We start from the raw sequence: 20008 nt of genomic DNA, 5'->3' as shown, positions 1-20008 counted from the left end.
TATATAGAAAACAATTCTGTTTTTACGTTCTGGTCAAGTGATTTACGAACTCAACGAAGCGTTTTGTTTCACTCATTTTTTTTTTTGCATAAAAACACAAAAAACCTATAATAAACACTTGTTGTTTTTGATTTTTGTATAAAAGTTTTATAAAAAAATAAAATTTTTTTGGGGAGAAATTTTTACTTTTAGTTTTTAAAGTACATAATTTGTTTATATCACAGAAATTATTTTTGCTAAATAGGTTTTAATATACAAATGCTTACATATATTTAAAATATTATTATTTAATAGTTGTTGTAGATAATTATAAAGAAATTAATCTTCCATACTAGAGAGATAAATTATCGTTTGCATTTTGTATAAAATGTATATGTACTTGCAGGCAGAGGAGGGATTAGATAAATTTTGAAAATATAATTCGCGAATTAAAAAAAAATCCAAATAAATTAGATTTTTAGTAGAAGTAAGTCTTCATGTTAAAAAACTAAATAAATAATGGAATTTGATAAAATAATTTAAAAATATAATTAAGAACTTTGGAAAAATGTAAATAGAATTTCAAAGTTTTAGCAGAATTTTGTTAGAATTAAAAATTACAATAAAAAATGGGATTTTAAAATATTTTTGAGTAATTTTCCTACAATATATCTAGATGAATTTTACGTTTGGAATGCATTTATTACAATTAAAGCTTACCCTATTGACAACTATATAATTTGAAGCCACATGTTGCTGAAAAACACTTTTTATGGCCACCCAAAGATTTGGGGCATTTTTGGAAAAAAGTGATAATTTTATCAGGCACATACCTTGCAAACAATTCGGAATTTTGTAGCCCTTGTCATAAAGAACAAAAATTGTGAACACATAAAATCAAAAAAACTTCAACTTCAAATAATAAATAAATTTAGAAATAAATTTTTAAAGCTGCCTAAAAGTATGCTTTAGTTTATAATAATTTAATAGTTTATGGCCCAAAACCCTTTGGCCTTTAGTTTTTTTCTTACTAACTTATTTTGACCTACCTAAACGCTGTTAAGAAACATTCTTAGGAAGTTCATATGTTCTAGAAAATTGTTTGTTGATATCATAAGTACATTTTTGTAGTTGATTGTTTCCTTGAATTTTGAACCTGAACAGGGGAAAAAATCGATTTTTTTAAAGTTTTTTGCGATTTTGATCTTGAATATGAAGTTTTTTTAATTTTTTATGTTCACAGTTTTTGTTTTTTATGACAAGGGCTACAACTTTGCCTCAGAGAGTAAATCAAAATTCCGAACCGGTTGCAAGATATGAGCCTGAGAAAGTTATCACTTTTTTGAAAAAATTACACCGAGGACCCAAATATTAGGGGCCCATAAAAAAGTGCATGTCTTTAGGCAAAACTGGGAGACACGGGTGTGAATCCTACCAGAAACTGAAATTCAAGTTGAAAGCAAGTTTAATTCAAGCCAGTGTCAAGCAAATGAATTATATTTTTATTAAACTTCATAAAATATCCAGTTCGTAAAGAAGAAACATAAATTCAAGCTATATGATTTTTGTTGGAAAAACATTTAAAATTTTCATATATTTTTCAAATTTAAAACATCATAAATTCAAGTCAAATTCCAACAAAATTTTCAAGTTCTTTAATTTTATTATAACTACAAAATATTATCTTTATATTATGAAAACATGTTTTCATAAAATAATACAAACAATTATAATCATATTTACCAACTTTGATTTAAAATTTAAAACAAACATGAATATTTATTTAATTATTTTTAACATTATTCACCACTATACAAGAGACACTTTGCAATTAGTACTTGTACTCGTATTTAGAATTGTTTGCTCTTTATTATATCACACAAAATAAATAAATATTAATTAGCTGTGCTTTTTTTTCTACTTTAATTTAATAAAATGTTTACTTTTTAAAATATAATTAATACAAAAAAAATCTTTCTAAAAAACAGTTAAGTTGTTGTGGCAAATTTATTAAAAGTCTGAATATATTATACCCTGCACAATGAGTGGTTAGGTTATAAATAAGTTTGTCATTTAGTTTGTAATTTTTACAAATTTTATTTGCAACCTTATAAAGTATATATATTCTGGATCGTTATAACTAACCGAGTCAATATAACCATGTCCGTTATTCTGTTGAAATCGATTTTCTGAAGCTCCCAAATAACTTACATACATGATTGATACATAAATATTGTTACGTTTTAACCTTTTCAAAACGTTGGTTTATTTTCTTTAAATAAACCGGATACTTTTGATTGCAAATAAAAGCCGTTTAGTAGTTCGAAAATTGTAACAACCCTTTATTTATTTAAAATGTACAGCAACAGAATTAAATAGTCACTCAGTGTTTTTTATACACGTTTATAAATTCGCAGAAATACAGACACACTTTATAATGTACACGAATTCACTTGAAAAATACAGCACACTTTAAGGCACTCAGTTGATGTTTATTCGTACAGCGTCTCTGATAAACTCACTCATGACTGCAACCTATGCCACTATTTATAACTCTGCCATCTGCACTCTAGATTGTTCTTTAACTGTCAAAGCTTGTATATTCCAGAGCTTTCGAACACACACACGCCATCTCAGGAAAACTTTCTACAATGTTCTTTAACTGTCAAAGCTCGTATATTCGAATTCGCGTATATCGAAGTCGCGTTGCCATATCTCGATTTTTGACCAATGTTAACCTATTTTTGATTTATATCTGGATTACTAAGTTATTAGCATATACAATATGGATATCCAATGATAGACTTCCAAAGTCTCCTCAACGATGTATATAACGCCATAGAAATTCGGACTGACAATGGGTCAAAATCGGGAAAAATATTTTTTGAGTTCAGTGTCAAGCAATTTAATTATAGTGTTTAGGCATAACTGGGAGACACGGGTCTTTTTTTTTGGTCTTTTATTACGTAGTAGTGTCCGTATATGGTTAGATTTCCATGACTCACAACATTACAACTAAAGCATACTTATTTATATTTATTTCGAATTTTTTAAATTTTTTTGCGATTTTGATCTTGAAGATGAAGTTTTTTGAGTTTACATGTTCAGAATTTTTGTTCTTTATGACAAGGGCTACAACTTTGCCTCAGAGAGTAAATCAAAATTCCGAACCGGTTGCAAGGTATGACACCGAGGCCCCAAATCTTTGGGAGCCCTTTGGGTCTTCTATCACGTAGTGGTGTCCGTACATAGTTATTTTTTTCGTGTTGCACTATGTTACACTTTATATCAATAGCATTCTCCAGTAAAAAGGAATTCAAGTCAAATATTATTTGTTTGGAAATATATATATATGCCAGTTTCACGATGTCGAAAGAAAAATGATTCGAACAAATTTGTATGAAAACTATTCGAAAGAATTTTAAAAACTGAGTGTTTTTCATACAAATTTTTACCACTCATTTTTCTTTCGAAATCGTGGAACAGGCAGTATTCTATTATTTTAATTCAAGTAAAATTTTAACAATATTTTCAATTGCTCGAATTTTAGTTCTTTGGGTTTATCTTAAAGTAAACTTTGGTGAAGGGTATATAAAATTCGGCACAACCGAATATAACTCTTTTACTTGTTATTTATTCAAGTACCTATTTAACTTGTTAAACACCCTACTTAAATTCAGATGGTGTACTAAGTCTTTAATACTGTATATAAAATTGATAAAAACAAATTTCAAAACTATTTGAAATACACACATACTAATTAAATTTGCCTTCATTTTCTACAGTTTAAATTAAACAAAACTCGTTTAGAATACAAAAACTCAGCCCTTTAATGATTTTCTTTTTAAATGCTGCCATAATTTAATAACAATTTTACAATTAGTAGCTTCTTTAGAATATAAATATTATTTTTCTATGCAAATTTCAAATTTATGGCAAGAGTGCTTATTAAATTCGTTGCAACCTTGTAAATTTACTCGTTGAAATTGTTTTTACTAGCAGTAATTGTTAAAACGTGACAAAATGTTATAAAACATATTTGTTATTTACAATACGGTAATAATAAGTATATTTCTGGCTGATAACTTTAATTATAATATAAATATCAACAACATTTTTATAAATATTATAAGAATAATTAAAATCAATGCAAATATTTCAAATTCAAATAGGAGAAATGTAGATTACGAATTCATCAGTTTTAGTTCGCAGAAATATTTTGAGTAAAGAAATTATTCAAATATGCAGCATTTATGAAGGGGGTTTCATTAAATTTAAATAAAACAAAGTGAGATATCATCGAAATGTTTTATTATTTTGAAAGGGATATAGATGCCATTATGTATGAAATATATCATCATGCAAATATCAGGAGCGGCTTAGAAATATCCTTAAGGATTACTCTGGCGCATAAATCAGGCTGAATTTGACCGATGACATGGGTTATGTTGGCTTTGAGGGCCAACAAGAAAAAGTCTAACTGTATCAAATCGCATGATCTCGGTGCCCTGTTCCCAGCACCTCTACGTAAAATTACCATGCCCTCAAATAGCTCGTGCAGAATATACAATGTGGCATGAACTGTGTGCCACATAGCTCCGTCCTGTTAAAACCTCATATCGATGTTGTCCATATCAACCAATTTAGGACAAAAGAAGTTTGTAATCATCGACCTATAGTGACCTAGCCAATGTCTTTTTCAAAATCCATACCAAACCGTGACTTTTTCTGGATGCATTGGATGCACTTGGATCTCATGCGGATTGTTATCGTCTCAAATTCGACAATTTTGTTTGTTGACGTTCCCGTTCCAAACTGACCCTAATTTTCATCAAAAAAACATCTTCAGCGATGAGCCCTATTTCTGAGGGGTTATTGTGTAATTCGATTCGAAAAAAAATCATTCGAATTTGTAGGTTTTATTCAATGAAATTCCTTCGAATTGAATTACACAATAACCCCCCAGAAAAAGGCCTCATCGCTGATGAAAATTAAGGTCCGTATCCAACTGCTCAAAAGGAACATTCAGCGAACACACGTCTTTGTCAATGGTCGTTTACTATCAGCTCCGGGGTCAGTTGAATTTTGTACGGTTGCTGACCCAAGTCACGATGGTGGTCTGTGAAAGTCCGAGTTCTGGTGAGCGAAGCGAAATCGACTACCTCAGATTCTTTTACACGCTCTTCTGGGTCAGTTGCATTTTGTACAGTTGCAAGACCAAGTCACGACTCAAAATTCGCTTAGTTGTGTTCTGCGAAAGGCCGAGTTCTTGTGAGCGATGCCTCAGAGTATTCTGCACGATCTCACAAACAGCGGTGATATTTTCGGTAGATGGCTTATCCACCACACTGCAAATAGTCCTCTCTATAGGATGATTATGGCGACCGTAAAATGGTCGAATTCTGAGTTTATAGGAGAGTGTGGAAAGAAGAAGGGTACACACTTGCTTGTACCGCCAAGTCTCTTCAAGACTTAAGACTTGCTGAGTGTAAACAGACGAGCAATTTTAAAAGAGAATTGATGAGATTTGCATCAAGTAACATTGCTGTGTGTAAAAGCAGTCTTAATATTGTATTATTTTAATTAATAGCTTAAAATAAATGACATTCTTTATTAATGCTCAATTTTTCCAAACCCTATAAAAAGGCTGACAAAATTTACCAATCAGCTGCTTTGTTTCGTGGAAAAGTTATTGTGTAGGCACACAATTTCTCTCTTTAATATTAAAATAAAGTTTAATTTCATTACTTTGGTTAATTAAATATAAAAAGTTTTTTTCATTATTTTTGTTCTTTAAGCTGACTATTTAAAACAATTACAATCTACATAAATTTACAGCCTCTGGGAATAAGATTGCATGTCTTTAAACAATACTTAAGAAAAAACCCCAGCAACATTCAACAGCAGCAGCAGCAACAAAACACTTCCTTCTAAGCCAACACAAAATCGATACGAGTACAAGAAAAACAATATTCTAAAGAAACTTTTATTTATTTATAAGTCTCTGTTTTCATACGTGAAAAAGAAAAACAAAAGCCAGGCAGTCAGGCAGGCAGGCAGGCAATGACTTAAATCAATCGGTAACTTAAAATCTTAATGGTTTACAGGAAGAAACCAACAAAATTGTTTAAGAATAAAGCAAAGATCCAGCAAACATGCATGTTTAACAAATAAAATCTATATATAAATAAATAAATAAATATAAGAAAAAAAGATTTCAATCCAATGCAATGTCTAAAAACCACACACAGGGACTAAAAATACAAGCGGCTTAAAAATAAGAAACAACAGCAGAAGCTGCATAAATTTGATATTAAAAATATAAAAAAGTGGACATTGTTAAAGGGGAAAAAAGAAAACAATATTTGTTTTATGAAATTGACCTTTTGCATGTAGAATTATTTACAAAAAAATAAAGAAATTCTTAAGGCTATTTATAACTCAGATCAAATGAAAATTTATGTGAATTGTCATTTAAAACATTATTTAGTATTTCCTTATGTGCTTGTTTTTTTGTTAAATGTTAAACTTAAATGCTTTTCTTTTTATTTATTAATATTTACTTAAAAACATACATAAATACACATAGATCAGAAACTCTCATGTCAAAGACCTAACTCAGTTGTCAAAAACCTAAGTGATGAGAATGTTTTAGTAAAAAAAAACTATGTGAAAACAAAAACAAACACTTGTATATGTGATTTTTCGAGTAATTTTTTATATTGTAGTTTCCACTCTATGTGTATTTCTCTAAGCTTTGAAAGTTATGATTGAGTCATGTTTTTTATTTCACTCACCTATTGTTTTGATAAATTTCCACCGATGAATTCAATTCAGCCAATTGTTCTTTTAATAATTGTAAATTGGAATTGACAAAACTCAATTCTAGAGCTACGGTATCACGTAATTTACGATTTGTGGTTGCCTGCCATAAAGAGATTTACAAACAATTAGTTTTGTTTTTTTATTGTATTAAAAATATATTTATTTTTTCTTTTAAAAATTCCTCACCTTAAAGAGGTTTTCAGCACCGGCTCTTAATCGTAATTCTTTGTTGATTTCCTGATTTAATTTACAGCGACGAGTTTGTAATTTACCACGACAGGTGGCAGCTCGGGGATCAGAGCCCTGAAATGATAAAAATTAAAAAGAAATTAGTAAAGTTGAATATATTTTAGATAAAATCTATTGAAACTTTTTCATAAAAAAAAATAAATTAGTCATTGATTAAGCCTTAATATGTTTAAAATTTTATTAATTTATCGGCCTTAAACTTAAAAATATTGTTCTTTACAGTTCGCGTTTTTAATTTAATTAATTGCACTTTGTTTATTACTGAACATTTGTGGCTATAAGTGCCGACCACAGTTTTAGACACAATAATACCGTGACACAATAATTATCAATGTATTTTAAACAAATTTGATTAGGGTCAGACTAAAGGTTTCAATTTAATCCCTCCACTTTCCCCTTCACTTTCATTTAAACTCATAGAAACATGATTCATCAATATATCCGCTATAAACCCGGTTCGGTTGCTATTTAAAATCGAGAAAATCGACCCTCAATTAGCACAAATGGAGATATGGGGAAAATACTAGGACAACCTCGACTTTAGACCTATTTTGGATCTATATCTGAATTACTAAGTCATTAATATAAACAATATGGATATCTAATGATAGACAACGACGTATATAACGCCATAGTAAGTCGGACGTAGAATGACTCGAAATCGGGACAAATATTTCTCAATCCGAATTATTTTCAACAAACTGATTTTTTGTCATACAATTTTTTTCACTAATAAATTTTAAAAAAATGTCAAACATTTTTTATTAAAATTTAAAAAAAAATTTCCATTAATTTTTTATTCAAAAAGTTTTTTTAAATCGATAAAAATCGATTTTTTTAAGTATAATTTGGTGAAGATTAGCCACAGGCGAATATAGCTCTCTTAATTGTTTTTATAAATAAGTTTTCTTAAGTTTCATCGAAATGAAGATCAATCAATCAATCAACAAATTTATAAATAAAGATATAAAACTAAAGAATTTAATCAGCTTTATTCATGATTTGAATTTGCTACTTCTTTCTTTCAATGTTGATTTATGTAATTTATAGAATATTTAAGATTTTTCATTAGATTTGGGTTATAAACAAAAACGATCGTTTAATTTAGGGCTGAAAGACGAAGAATTTGTATTCAATTATCTTTATCTTTTAAATAATATTTTTTACTACAAAATAAAATATACAAATATTGCATTGTAAATCTTTTATTCTGCATTAAAACCGCGAACATTAATTAAATACATCAACTAGTTGAGCTAAGGTCAAATCGGTCAAAAAAATCAATTAAATCAAAAAAAAGGTTTGCTACTTTTGGCGATAAATAACCCTTCCTGATCACTGTTTTCTATCCATTTTCCAAAGTCAATCGTTCGTGGTTCAATCTAAGAAGAATTTCGAGAAGGTTGTCCAAAATCGTCTGTTGCATGATCGTCATGTGACGATCAAAGGCCAAGATTGTATATTAGCTTTATTCACAACCTAGCAAAATCGTAGTTTAAACCATCGTGATTTGAAGTTAATTGCTGCGCCAGAAAACATTGATGCTGTTCGTAAACTGATATTGCAAGATTATAATTTGAATTTTCTTGAAATTGGGTCAAGATTGGGTATTAGTTTCACTCACATCCTTTTTTTATTGCAAGATCATTTGCTCGTCCAAAGATTTGTTTGCAATTGTTGTCTCAGACAACATTGATGTTATTCAAAAACTGATATTGCCAGATCGTGATATGATCCATTGTGAAATTGAGTCTAGCTTGGGCATTATTTTCACTTACATCCGTTTAATAATGCATGATCATTTGATCATCAAAAATATGTCATAGCAATAGGTTTTAGTTTTAATAAATCGATTAAACCACTCACAGATCACAGTTTTTTCTGAATTCAAACGTGGCCAAATTTAGTTGTTTTGCCGGAAAATAGTGATGCTGTTCGGAAACTGATATTGCATGATCATCATTTGACTCATTCTTAACTTGGGATTTGCTAGAGCATTTGAAACTTTATGGTCATTTGTCCATCCAAAAGTGTATCTTTTTATAAAAATCGATTGTGTTAACAGATATCTATAAGATTGTTACAGATCAAAAATATGATCTCGAAACTAACAGCATGAGAAACAAAAGATGTTTGATCAGGAGCAAAATTTGTCAAATATTGTCAATTTGATATGATAAACCACAATTTGTTAAAAATGTCGGTGACCTTTGACCTTCAAAACTTTTAACCCTTATTTAGTGCTATTTTAAATAATATATTTTAATATATCTTAGTATTCACTAAATTAATTAGAAGTTTAATTAAATATATGGCTTATAATCCTTTATATTTCTTAGTTGTATTAATACAAAATTATTCTCTCTACTCAGCCACTCTCATCGTATGTCATGTCAATCTGTCATAACATTTAATTATACACACGACTTATGCATTCAATGTTCTTCATGCGGTTAGTTACAGATTTCCACAGTTAATAATATTAATAATGTGGCCAGATACGACAGCGTATTCAGTCAGTCCGCCTTAAAAGAAAACTTATATTTTCACAAACATGGAACTATGTAATTCATTTTCTATGCCATCATGCAATTTCATACAATCATAGATATAAATACATACATATGTACATCTAGAGGTATGTATATGCAAGTAACTGCAAGAAGTTCCTGAACTGGTTTCTCTATATTTTTTTTTCAAATAAGATTAAAGTAGCACGCTTTAAAACAGATACTACTGATACGAATCAGCTTCTAAGCTAGAAAAAAATCTAAAACGCATCTGCCTTTTAAACAGCGAGTGCTTGTGTCTTACATTCTGTTGTTTTTTTTTAGAGCAATTTATGACAAAGTTATACACTGTGTTGCCAGAGAAGAAACTCAAAACTTGCTGCATGTGCTAGAGTTTATGGCCCAGAAGTGACAGAAAGCTGTAGAAGCTGCAGTCGATGACTGTTTTTCAAAATAGTATTTCTTCTTTTTTTATCTGCTTCGTTTTTTCTTCTTTAGTTTTTTGCAAAGAAAGTGTAAAACTTTCATCATTTCCGTTTTAAGTCATCGATAAAGTTTTTTTTTTGTGTTTTTTTTTTGTAGCACAAAAACACTTTCGTTAAGGCGCTTTACTAAATTATACATCATCATTTAGATTGTGGTTTTAAGATAAGAGATTAGTGTAAGATAAACAACTATAAAAGAACTGAAAATTCAGCAGGGTGACTAAGAATAATGGGAACAAAAACATGTTTTATTAGTTTATGAATTTATTATGTTTATCTCAACGTAGTTATATATAATAATTTGGCAAAATGTACGGTTTTTAAATAAAATATGGTTTTTCTTAACAAAAATCTAGGCCTTGCTCCTTCATGGCCACTTAAAGACACTTTTAAACAAATAATTTATTCATTCGAGCAACATTTAAATGTAAAAAGAATTTCATGATGTTAACTTGTCCATATTTAGCATGTCATTGAATATTAAAAAGAGTCGGCTTGACAGGCTTCATCATCATCAGCAGCAGCTACACTGCAATCGAGCTAATTTTTTAGATTTCATTTAATTTTTATTTTGTTTGTAACGAGGTCCGTCATTCCAATAAAATTTATTCGAATAATCGAGGAAAAATTATATATTTTGTAATCGATTTTACAAAAAAATAAAATTTTGTGAAAATGAGCGAATTCACTTAATTGTGAATAAATTCAAAAAGAATCCATCGATTTTTATGATCGATATTTTATTTTATTCCTATTATATGTGGCTTTGTGATAAAGCTATAAATCTGAACAATTTCAACCATTTTCGATTTTTCATGATTTTTTTAAAACAAAAATATTTTTTATTTTCACTTAAAAAATATATTTTGTGCTTCAATTTGTTATTATAACTCCGAAACTACTGAGCCGATTGAAACGCTATATATGTATGAAAATTTGTAGCATAGCATGGGGAAAATGTTTTCAAAATTCAATCAATCAAGAGAAGAACATTAACTACTCAATTTCATGCATACATATCAAACAAAAAAACAAAAATTTTGTGAAAATGAATGAATTCACTTAATTGTAAATAAATTCGAAAAGAATTAATCAAATTTTATGATCGATATCTTATTTTGTTCCCATGGGGCTTTGCAATAAAACAATAAATTTGAACAATTTCTTCCGTTTTCGATTTTTCATGATTTTTTTAAAACAAAAAATTTTGCTATTGTCATGGTAAAAATATATTTTTTGTTTCAATTTGTTATTATAACTCCGAAACTACTGAGCTGATTGAAACGCAATATATAAGCGGATTAAAGGTTATATAAATCTCAACTTTCTTAAGTTTATTTTAATAACATCGGACTAAGTCTTTTATAAAAATTTATAATTCTACTTAAACATTTGTTTTAAAAATAACCTCTTCATAGAATTTAAAATTTGGACCCTTTTTCTACTACTGGAACCATTTTTTAAGAAAATTTTAAAAATTAATCGAATAATAAAAAAATAATTATTCGATTAAAATAAAACTCGAAGAATTGATAACCCTATTTTTGTAACCAACAATAGTGCAGTTTGAAATAAAGGTAATATAATATTGGTTGGTGGTCTTTTTCTTAGTAGGTTCTTTGCAGCTCATCACCAGCATCATCATCATCATGGTCGTCATCTTCATCTGCAGCCTCATGACTGTAAGTAATTCTTAGGACTCGTGTTCTATTATGGTTTCATATAGCGAACTTTGTTTTGTATTATATTTTTGCAAGAAATACAGAAAAAGAAAAACCTAAACGCACACTTCTTACTCTGGATACCTGATATCATGTGGAACAAAAGCAAAAAAAAAACCCTTTAAGTTATAATTGGCTTTAAACATCAACTTGTTGTTGCAAATAAAATAACAACAAAAATCATCTTGGTTGTGGTTTGTTTAGATTCTTTGTTTTCTTTGTTGCCATTTTATGTTGTATGTATTGTATTGTATTATTATTAATTTTGTTGCATGATTTGTTTTCTTCTAGTGCCTTCAATTCAATTTGCTGTTGTGTTTACATGTGAAAATGACAAGCGTAAACCACTTTTGCTCTTCATTATTTTGCTGCATGAGACAACAACAACAACCACCACTATAACAATAACATCAACAATATTTGCTTGATAGAGCAGAAAATTTGTTTTGTAAAATAGACTCAACCGCCCAGTCATTAAAAAAAACATGAGACAAAATGCCGACTGTAATGGAAAATGAAAGGAAAACTTATTTGTAAACCTGTTTACAAATTTCTTAATACCTCACAGTGATAGCAACATGATTTTTATTTCAAATAATTTTTAATATAATTTCACAAATATAACAAAAGTTATGAAGCCGATAAATGGATCGTTTAAACCGACTTTTTTAGAAAACCGGTTATTCGAAATTTTTATTTTCTAAAAAACCTGGTTCGAATACGGTTTTAGCTGAAAAAACCGGTTAACCAATTTTTTTTCCAAAAAATATTTTGCAGATGAATTATATAACATAAAAAATGGTTTTTAGCAGGTTGCACATTAAGAAATTGATTAATTTTGCAATTATGAATACAGCAACATGTTGACAAAGATAATTATATTTTAAAAGTACAAATGTTGTGAGAAAAATACATTTCTAACAATATATAGAAACATTTGCTGCTAGCAACATGTTGCAAATAAAATTAACTGTATTTTGTGATTAGTCTATACTTAATGGTTTCAAATTAAGAATCGAATTTATTTTGACATTATGATTACAAAGAAAATAATGTCTTAAAAGTAAAAATTATGGAAGAAAAATAACTAGTAACATATACAAATTTTTTGCTAGCAGCATGTTGCAAAGAAAATCATCTGTTTTTTATTTTAAACATTATAGTGTAAACAACAAAGTTTTTTTTTGCTTCAAAAATGTCGAATTTTGTTTCAACAAAACGTCATATGCTGGAAGTTTTGCTTTAGTTAATTAATATTAAAAAAGTGCCGCTGAAGCACACCGATTGCCCACAGAAGCTTACGGTGAATGTGTTTCAACGTGCGAGAGATGATTTGTGCGGTTCAGAAGTTGTGATTTTGACACGGAAGACAAATATCGCCCAGGCCAGCCAAAAAAGTTTGAAAAACAAGAATTGGAGGCATTACTCCATGAAGATTGTTGTAAAACTCAACAAGAGCTTGCAAAATCAGTGGGAAATACTCAAGTAGCAGGATTCATCCAAAATCAAGGAAATTGGTAACATACGAATTGAAGCCGAGAGACCTTGGAAGACCATTTTGCATGCTGCTTGAACGCTATAAAAGAAAATAATTTTTGCACCGAATCATTACCTGCGATGAAAAATGGATTCATTACGATAACCCGAAGCGTAAGAGATTGAATGTGAAGCCCGGCCAACCAACCGAATCGACACGAAAGTCAAATATACTTGGCGCTAAGGTAATTCTCTCTGTATTTGGTGGGAGCAAAAGGGTCCTTCAAAGTTGACTGGTTTTCAGTTTTCAAGAAAAGCAGACAATTTTGAAGTAATTTGGTCCGCTTTCAGATACAATATGTCGAAAACTATGTAGCGGATCATCATTATTTTTGATTCTATTGATAGATCTATTTATTAAGAAAAGAATAAACAAAAATTGTACTGTTTGCTTTGTATTTGTACTGGTAAATCGATATTTACCAACTATCCATTTTTTCAATGTTCCTCATCTTTGATGGGAAATAAAAAAAAAACTGTCAATTTCTATATTTGCCATATTTTCAAAATAAGTTCTTTGATTATTTATTTACCTAATACAAAAATTCTAGCTGCCCGTTCTTGCCCCATTTTTTGCAAGAGGTTAAATATTGAAAAAATACATGGTTTTCAAAAAAAAAAATTTTAATCTATTCTGGAATAATTTTAAATCATAAAAGCCTTTAAAAAGAAACATACAAAATAAAAATTTAAAAAAAATATTTTATTTTACTTCCCAAAAAATTGATTTTCCACAAATTTCAACTTTTCTAACCCATAGACACCTGAAAGGCGTAGAACCACTTTCACGCACTCATTTCATGATCAATTATCTATTAATTATCTATCATATTCCATTTAAATTTTTTAATTATCTCATTTGGTTCAAAAGTTATGATTTTTGCAACGAAAAAACACAAATGTCGCCACTGTGCATCTAATTTTTCGTTTTTTTAAGAAACTATGGAGTTACTTTGTTTTTTCCAAACTCTCAAAAAGTGGAGTTAACTAGTTTTTCCATTAGATAGATATTGTACAAATGTTTCAAAATAAAAGCTAAAAATTTAAAAAAAATACCGTATTTTTAAGTCATACACCTAATACAATACATTTAGATTCATATACAACTTCTTATGCCCAATTTTATGACGATATTATAAGATAATTATGAATGTTCAGGTTATTATACTTTACAGTATAATTTTAGGTACTTAGAACTAATTTGTACAAAATTTTATCCGGATTGATGCTTTTGTATGGGTGCTTTAAAATCATGGAAAGTACTTGTGAAAAATTTATAAAATAAAATTTCATTTATTTATCCGCGTGAATTCGCGCCTATACCAGCCACATTATATTTTATGTAACCTAAACAAGCAAAAATAATGTATACATACCCCCCAAATAAGTTCACAATGTTAATGTACTGTTAATAAGCTAAAAAACAATGTCAGTTATAAACTAATGACCCATATATTGTCAATATGTATATTTTATTTGTTTTTTTATACATTTTTTTAAATGCCGGACTAAAAAAGGTGACTTTGGTAGCCAAAATATTTACAAACAAGTAAACGCATAAACAAATAAATGTATAAAAAAAATTCACATATATAGAATACGTCAAAAAAAAAGACACAACTAGATTCCATAACTGACATTCTAAAGTCGAAATGACACACACAACAGGGAACACAATAAAAGTCAACATTTCAACTCAACTTTTAAAATATAAAAATAAAAAATAAACAAAAAGAAAAAGAAAAGTAAGTAAAATAAACCAGACTATATAAAAAGCTACCAAAAAAAAACAAATAATAAAAAACAAATAAATAAATAAAATAACAAAAATAACTAACCAATAATAACAAACAATAATGTGCATATGGTAACCAGTTAAAACGCCAACGACACCAACAACATCAGTATCAGTTTATATGGTAGAGGTTGTTGACATTGTGGAAAACTTGGCAAAAAACCACACCGAGTAAAAAACCTTTACTTACAGTCATAACATTTTAAAAAGAAATAAATATGTATTACAAAAACAAAAACAACAACAACAGCACAGAAAAACATTTAAATAAAAATAAAGCAGAAACAACAAAAAAAAACATTTGTAAACTTTTTGGTTACACCAAGAAAATAGCGTCATTATGCGCTACAAATTACCAGGGCAGTTTATTAGCCATTAAACCTTGTATTTGGAACTAATTAAGGGATTTAAGTATAACAATTTATGTTTTTAAAGTTTAAAATTAAAGCAAAAAAGTCATGTGGAAACTTTTACAGCCTAAAGAAAGCTTTTTATAAAAAAAACTTTAGAGATTTTCTAGATAACATAGAGATCCAAAACTTCTGACGGGAGACAAGACAAGAGACTTAGATATGTGACAACTACCTTAAGATCCTGATTCTTTTTAAAGCTTTTTTTTCAAAAATATGTAAGTAATTTAAAAGCTTTAAAAAAGCTTACACTTAGATTTTTTGATAAGTTCTTAAAATTCAGCAGCTTTACGAAACTGGCCAATAATTTCGAAGTTACTTTAGAGCAGAGCTCATATGCACAATATGCGAGCTTTTACAAAAGAGCTTTTGTGCTTTCATACCGACAAGAGTACAACAAGCAATCGGACAACAATGTTTGCTATTTAATTTGAAAATAAACAACGATCAGTATTAGAGCTTTCAAAGAAAACTCAAATATCGATGGATGCGAAACAAGCTTAAATCTGAAGTTTTAACGGCTTCTGGGAATTTAAATTTTTTATTATATTTCTGTAAAGAAAAGCGCATTAAAACTTCGTTTTAGTCGATCTAAACAATATTACTTCTTTTATTTTATAAGAACACCATGAAAACGTATTTATTTGTTTTTATTTATTTTTTTTTTCTATAAATTTTATTATTTTAAGCTTGGCATTTATATTGAATTAGGTTTGGTTTTTTTTTTTCGTTGTGATATTGCTGTTGAGAAAAACATTTCAGCCCGCAAACCACACAAACTTTTTACACTAATTGGTGGTTTTGTTCTTAAACAATTACACTTAAACAAATATACATATAATTAAGGATTTTAAACGAAATTTTCAATATAAAAATGCAGGATTCACAATATCTGTTATTTATTCTGACATAGTTATTGAATATTATAGTGTAAACAACAAAGTTTTATCTTTGCTTCGAAAATTTAGAAATTTGTTTCACCAAAGCGTCATATGCGGGAAGTTTTACTTTACTTCTTTAAGTTGAAAAAGAGTGCAGGTGAAGCACACTGTTTGCTCACCAAAGCTTCAACGGTTTCAAAGTGCGAGAGATGGTTTGCTCGGTTCAGAAGTGGTGATTTAGACACGGAAGACAAATATCGCCCAGCAAGCCAAAAAAGTTTTAAAACCAAGAATTTTCCATGAAGATTGTTGTAAAACTCAATGAGCTACTCAAAAACGTTTGCGATCAGCAGGGAAATTGAGTACCATACGAATTGAAGCCGAGAGACCTTGAAAAACGATTTTACATGTCCGAAATGATGCATGAACTCTATAAAAGAAAATCATTTTTACACCGAATAATTACTTGCGATAAAAAATAGATCCATTACGATAACCCGAATCGTAAGAGAAATCTGGCCAGACCATCACAGCTGAATCGATACCAAAGTCAAATATCCACAGCGCAAAGGTAATGCTCTTTATTTTGTGGGAGCAAAAGGGTCGTATCTATTATGAAATCTGCCCAGACCATCACAGGGAACCTGTACCGAAAGCAACTGATTCGTTTGAAGCGATCATTTGCCGAAAAACGCCCAGACATGAAACTGTAATAATTCATCATAACAACGATCGGCTACATGTTGTAATAACTGTTAAAACGTATTCAAAATGAAGTGGTTTTGCCTCGCCCTCTTTATAGTCCGACTACTATTTGTTTCTATCGATGCAGAACTCTCTGGGATACGCTTCACTTTGCAACATAGTATCCGATATTGGCATGATTCGTTCTTAGCCTCAAAAGAAGTGCAGTTCTTTTGAAAATTCCAATACTTTGAATAAATTAATATTATACAAATGTTTCAAAATAAAAGCAAAACATTTGAAAAAATTCAGCATTTTTAAGTCATACTCCCAATATTTTCTTTCTTTTTATTCATAGCATCCAACGTTTTGCATTATTTTTATATAAGCAACATGTTGCTAAGCTAATATATGCATGTTTATTTTATAACAGAGAAAATATTAAACTTATTTACTAAAGTAAAATTAGAAACATAAATAAATACAAATTAGTTCACCACTATCATTGAAATATGTTTCTCTACTATTGACACCAATATTATGTTGCTGGCAATAAGTTTCTAGAAAAGATATGACGCCCTGTTTCTATATCTCAAGCTAGAACATTGAATAATGACATAGTATTTGTCCACAGCATAGCAACATTATTATGTTGCTGGCAACATGTTGATAGACAAAATATTAGACTGCTTTAATAAAATGATATAATAAGCAAATAAATAAAATAATGAGATATTATGACTGTTATGTTGTTGTCAACATGTTGCTAGTAAGATTTTAACCTAAATAACAGTGGATAGAAATACAGTGAGGCCTCGATTATCCGTGATTCGATTATCCGGCAACATCAATTATCCGTGAAAGAAAAAAAAAATGTTGGATCGATTTCAACTTTTTTGCATCGATTAACCGTAATTACCTCAATTATCCGGGACAACAAACACAATGTGAATAAAACGAAAAAGAGGAATTCCCCATTCGAAACTGAAAATATTTAAAGATTGCTGAAGAACCAAAAGTAGATTTCGCACTATTAATCCAATTTCTGGATTAATAGTGAATGAAAAGGCTAAAATATTCCACTCAAAATTAAACAAAAAGGCGACATGGAATTCACAAACTTAGGAGAAAAATCTTCAGCTGATTATATAGCTGCCACAATTCATATCAATATAATTGAAAAACTCAGCAATGAACGATTTATACAATTTTCCAAACCAAATGTGACGTCTTTGACCCAACCGATGGATCAGGGTGCAATATGAAGCTTTAAATGTCATTGTCGAAAAACTATAGTGCAAAAACTATTCACGTCAATCAATATATAAGAATTTAAGCAAGCGTTTAACATCAAGAAAGCACTGTTGTCAATTAATAATGCTTGGAACACTATAACTTCTGCAGTTTTGAAAAATGCGTGGAATAACTTACTCTGCCCAGAAAATGAAATGCTGTGGGCATATGTCCGATATTTAATAAAATCCTCATATTATTTAAACATGTACATAAAATCCTTTAAAAAACTACTCAAAATTGGTACTCAATTAACCGGGAAAATTGATTATCCAGAATGCTTAAGGTCCCGACCAATACAAATAATCGAGGTCCCACTGTATATTAAACTTCTGTATTGAAATTTGAAACAAAAATAATGAAATATTATTGCAGAACCATAGATTACATTATTATGTTGTTGGCAACATGTTGCTAAATAACAATTAGAATTTAAACAAAATCGTCCTAATAATTTAGATATAAAAAATAAACAAAATATTTCTAGCTACTTGTTGAAAGTAAATATGAAAGTAAATATTGCTAAAATATTTTTTTATTACTTTGCTAGCAATATGTTTCTAAAAAACTATATTTAAAGTATTTGTAAAAGAATTTAATTAATTTATTTATGTTTTATAAAATATTTACATATTCTATATAACAAATATAACAACAAAATATTAACTTTATAATATGTAGCAGTATCAGATATTAAAATATTGTAAATTTAACTATGTTGCTAGCAATATGTTGACAGAAATACACTTTTAATTAGAATTTTTAAATAACTTTATATTTAATATAAAATAGTATGTTAAAAATTACATGTTGCTAAAATTAAATATAAATTAAAAACATATATTTTTTAACTAAAGTTAAACTTCTTGTATAAATAGATCTTTCAAACCCATGACATTTTACTTTATTTTATGTTAAAGCTATTGTATTTTTTGGTTTTAGCAACATGTTGCTGAAAAAATATAAATTTAAAAAAGGAGTTTTGTAACCTTAACAAATATTTACAAAAGTCATATTGTAGAGCTTGCAATTATAATTTTTCTCAGTGTATTTACCTTAAGAACCTAGAATGAAAAAAAATCTAAACTCTCATTTGACACTTTAGGCTTTTGACTGTCTTTTGCTGGCAACATTTATTGCGTTGACTATTTTATGCAGAAGACCATATGAGGGACATACTGAACGCAGTACTCAAGGTACCTTTACTCTAGTACATTGTGTGTGTGAGTGTCTTGAACATTGAACATTGGTTTCGGATTGTTTTTTTTTTTTTAATTTTTGAAATCCATTTTTAGTACGTGTTTAAAACCTTTGTCACGTCTCAAAATAAAAGCTAAACGTCTTTGACTATAAAAACCAACAACCACAAAATATTTATACTCGTAAAAGAACTACAACCAGAACGAAGCCAAGTTTTTCTACTACTCTTGCAGTTTGGAGTTTTTTTTACCTCCTGCTCTCTATTCTTGGATAGCTGAGAGTGTGTTAGGTTTGTGGAATCGTGCTGAGTCTATAGAATTTTATTTAAATCGGAAACCCGCTAATGTTTTTTCAAAAAGGGTGTTGGGGCTAATAATGAATTTTCTTTGAAAGTTTTTAGGTTTTATCTTTGTTTTTTGTTTTCATGGCTCCTGTTAGTA

The 20008-nt window shown here is 29.0% G+C and overlaps 1 protein-coding gene across 4 annotated transcripts in view; it reads right to left on the bottom strand.

Annotated features, from left to right (window-relative positions):
- The window catches only part of Rhp (rhophilin), a 150222-nt gene that overhangs the window by 17682 nt on the left and 112532 nt on the right, over positions 1-20008 (bottom strand). For all 4 annotated transcript variants that reach the window (XM_065508451.1, XM_065508448.1, XM_065508450.1 and 1 more), the window contains exons 3-4: positions 6991-7107; positions 6777-6904 (exon numbers count right to left, since the gene is read on the bottom strand). In XM_065508451.1, coding sequence (XP_065364523.1) covers positions 6777-6904; positions 6991-7107 — 245 coding nt within the window. The remainder of the gene's footprint in view (positions 1-6776; positions 6905-6990; positions 7108-20008) is intronic.

The sequence above is a fragment of the Calliphora vicina genome, chromosome 4 (genome assembly GCF_958450345.1).
Source record: "Calliphora vicina chromosome 4, idCalVici1.1, whole genome shotgun sequence".
In the NCBI taxonomy this organism is placed as follows: Eukaryota; Metazoa; Arthropoda; class Insecta; order Diptera; family Calliphoridae; genus Calliphora; species Calliphora vicina.
Note: the sequence above shows the minus strand (reverse complement) of the source record. Positions and strands in the feature narration are given on the sequence as shown.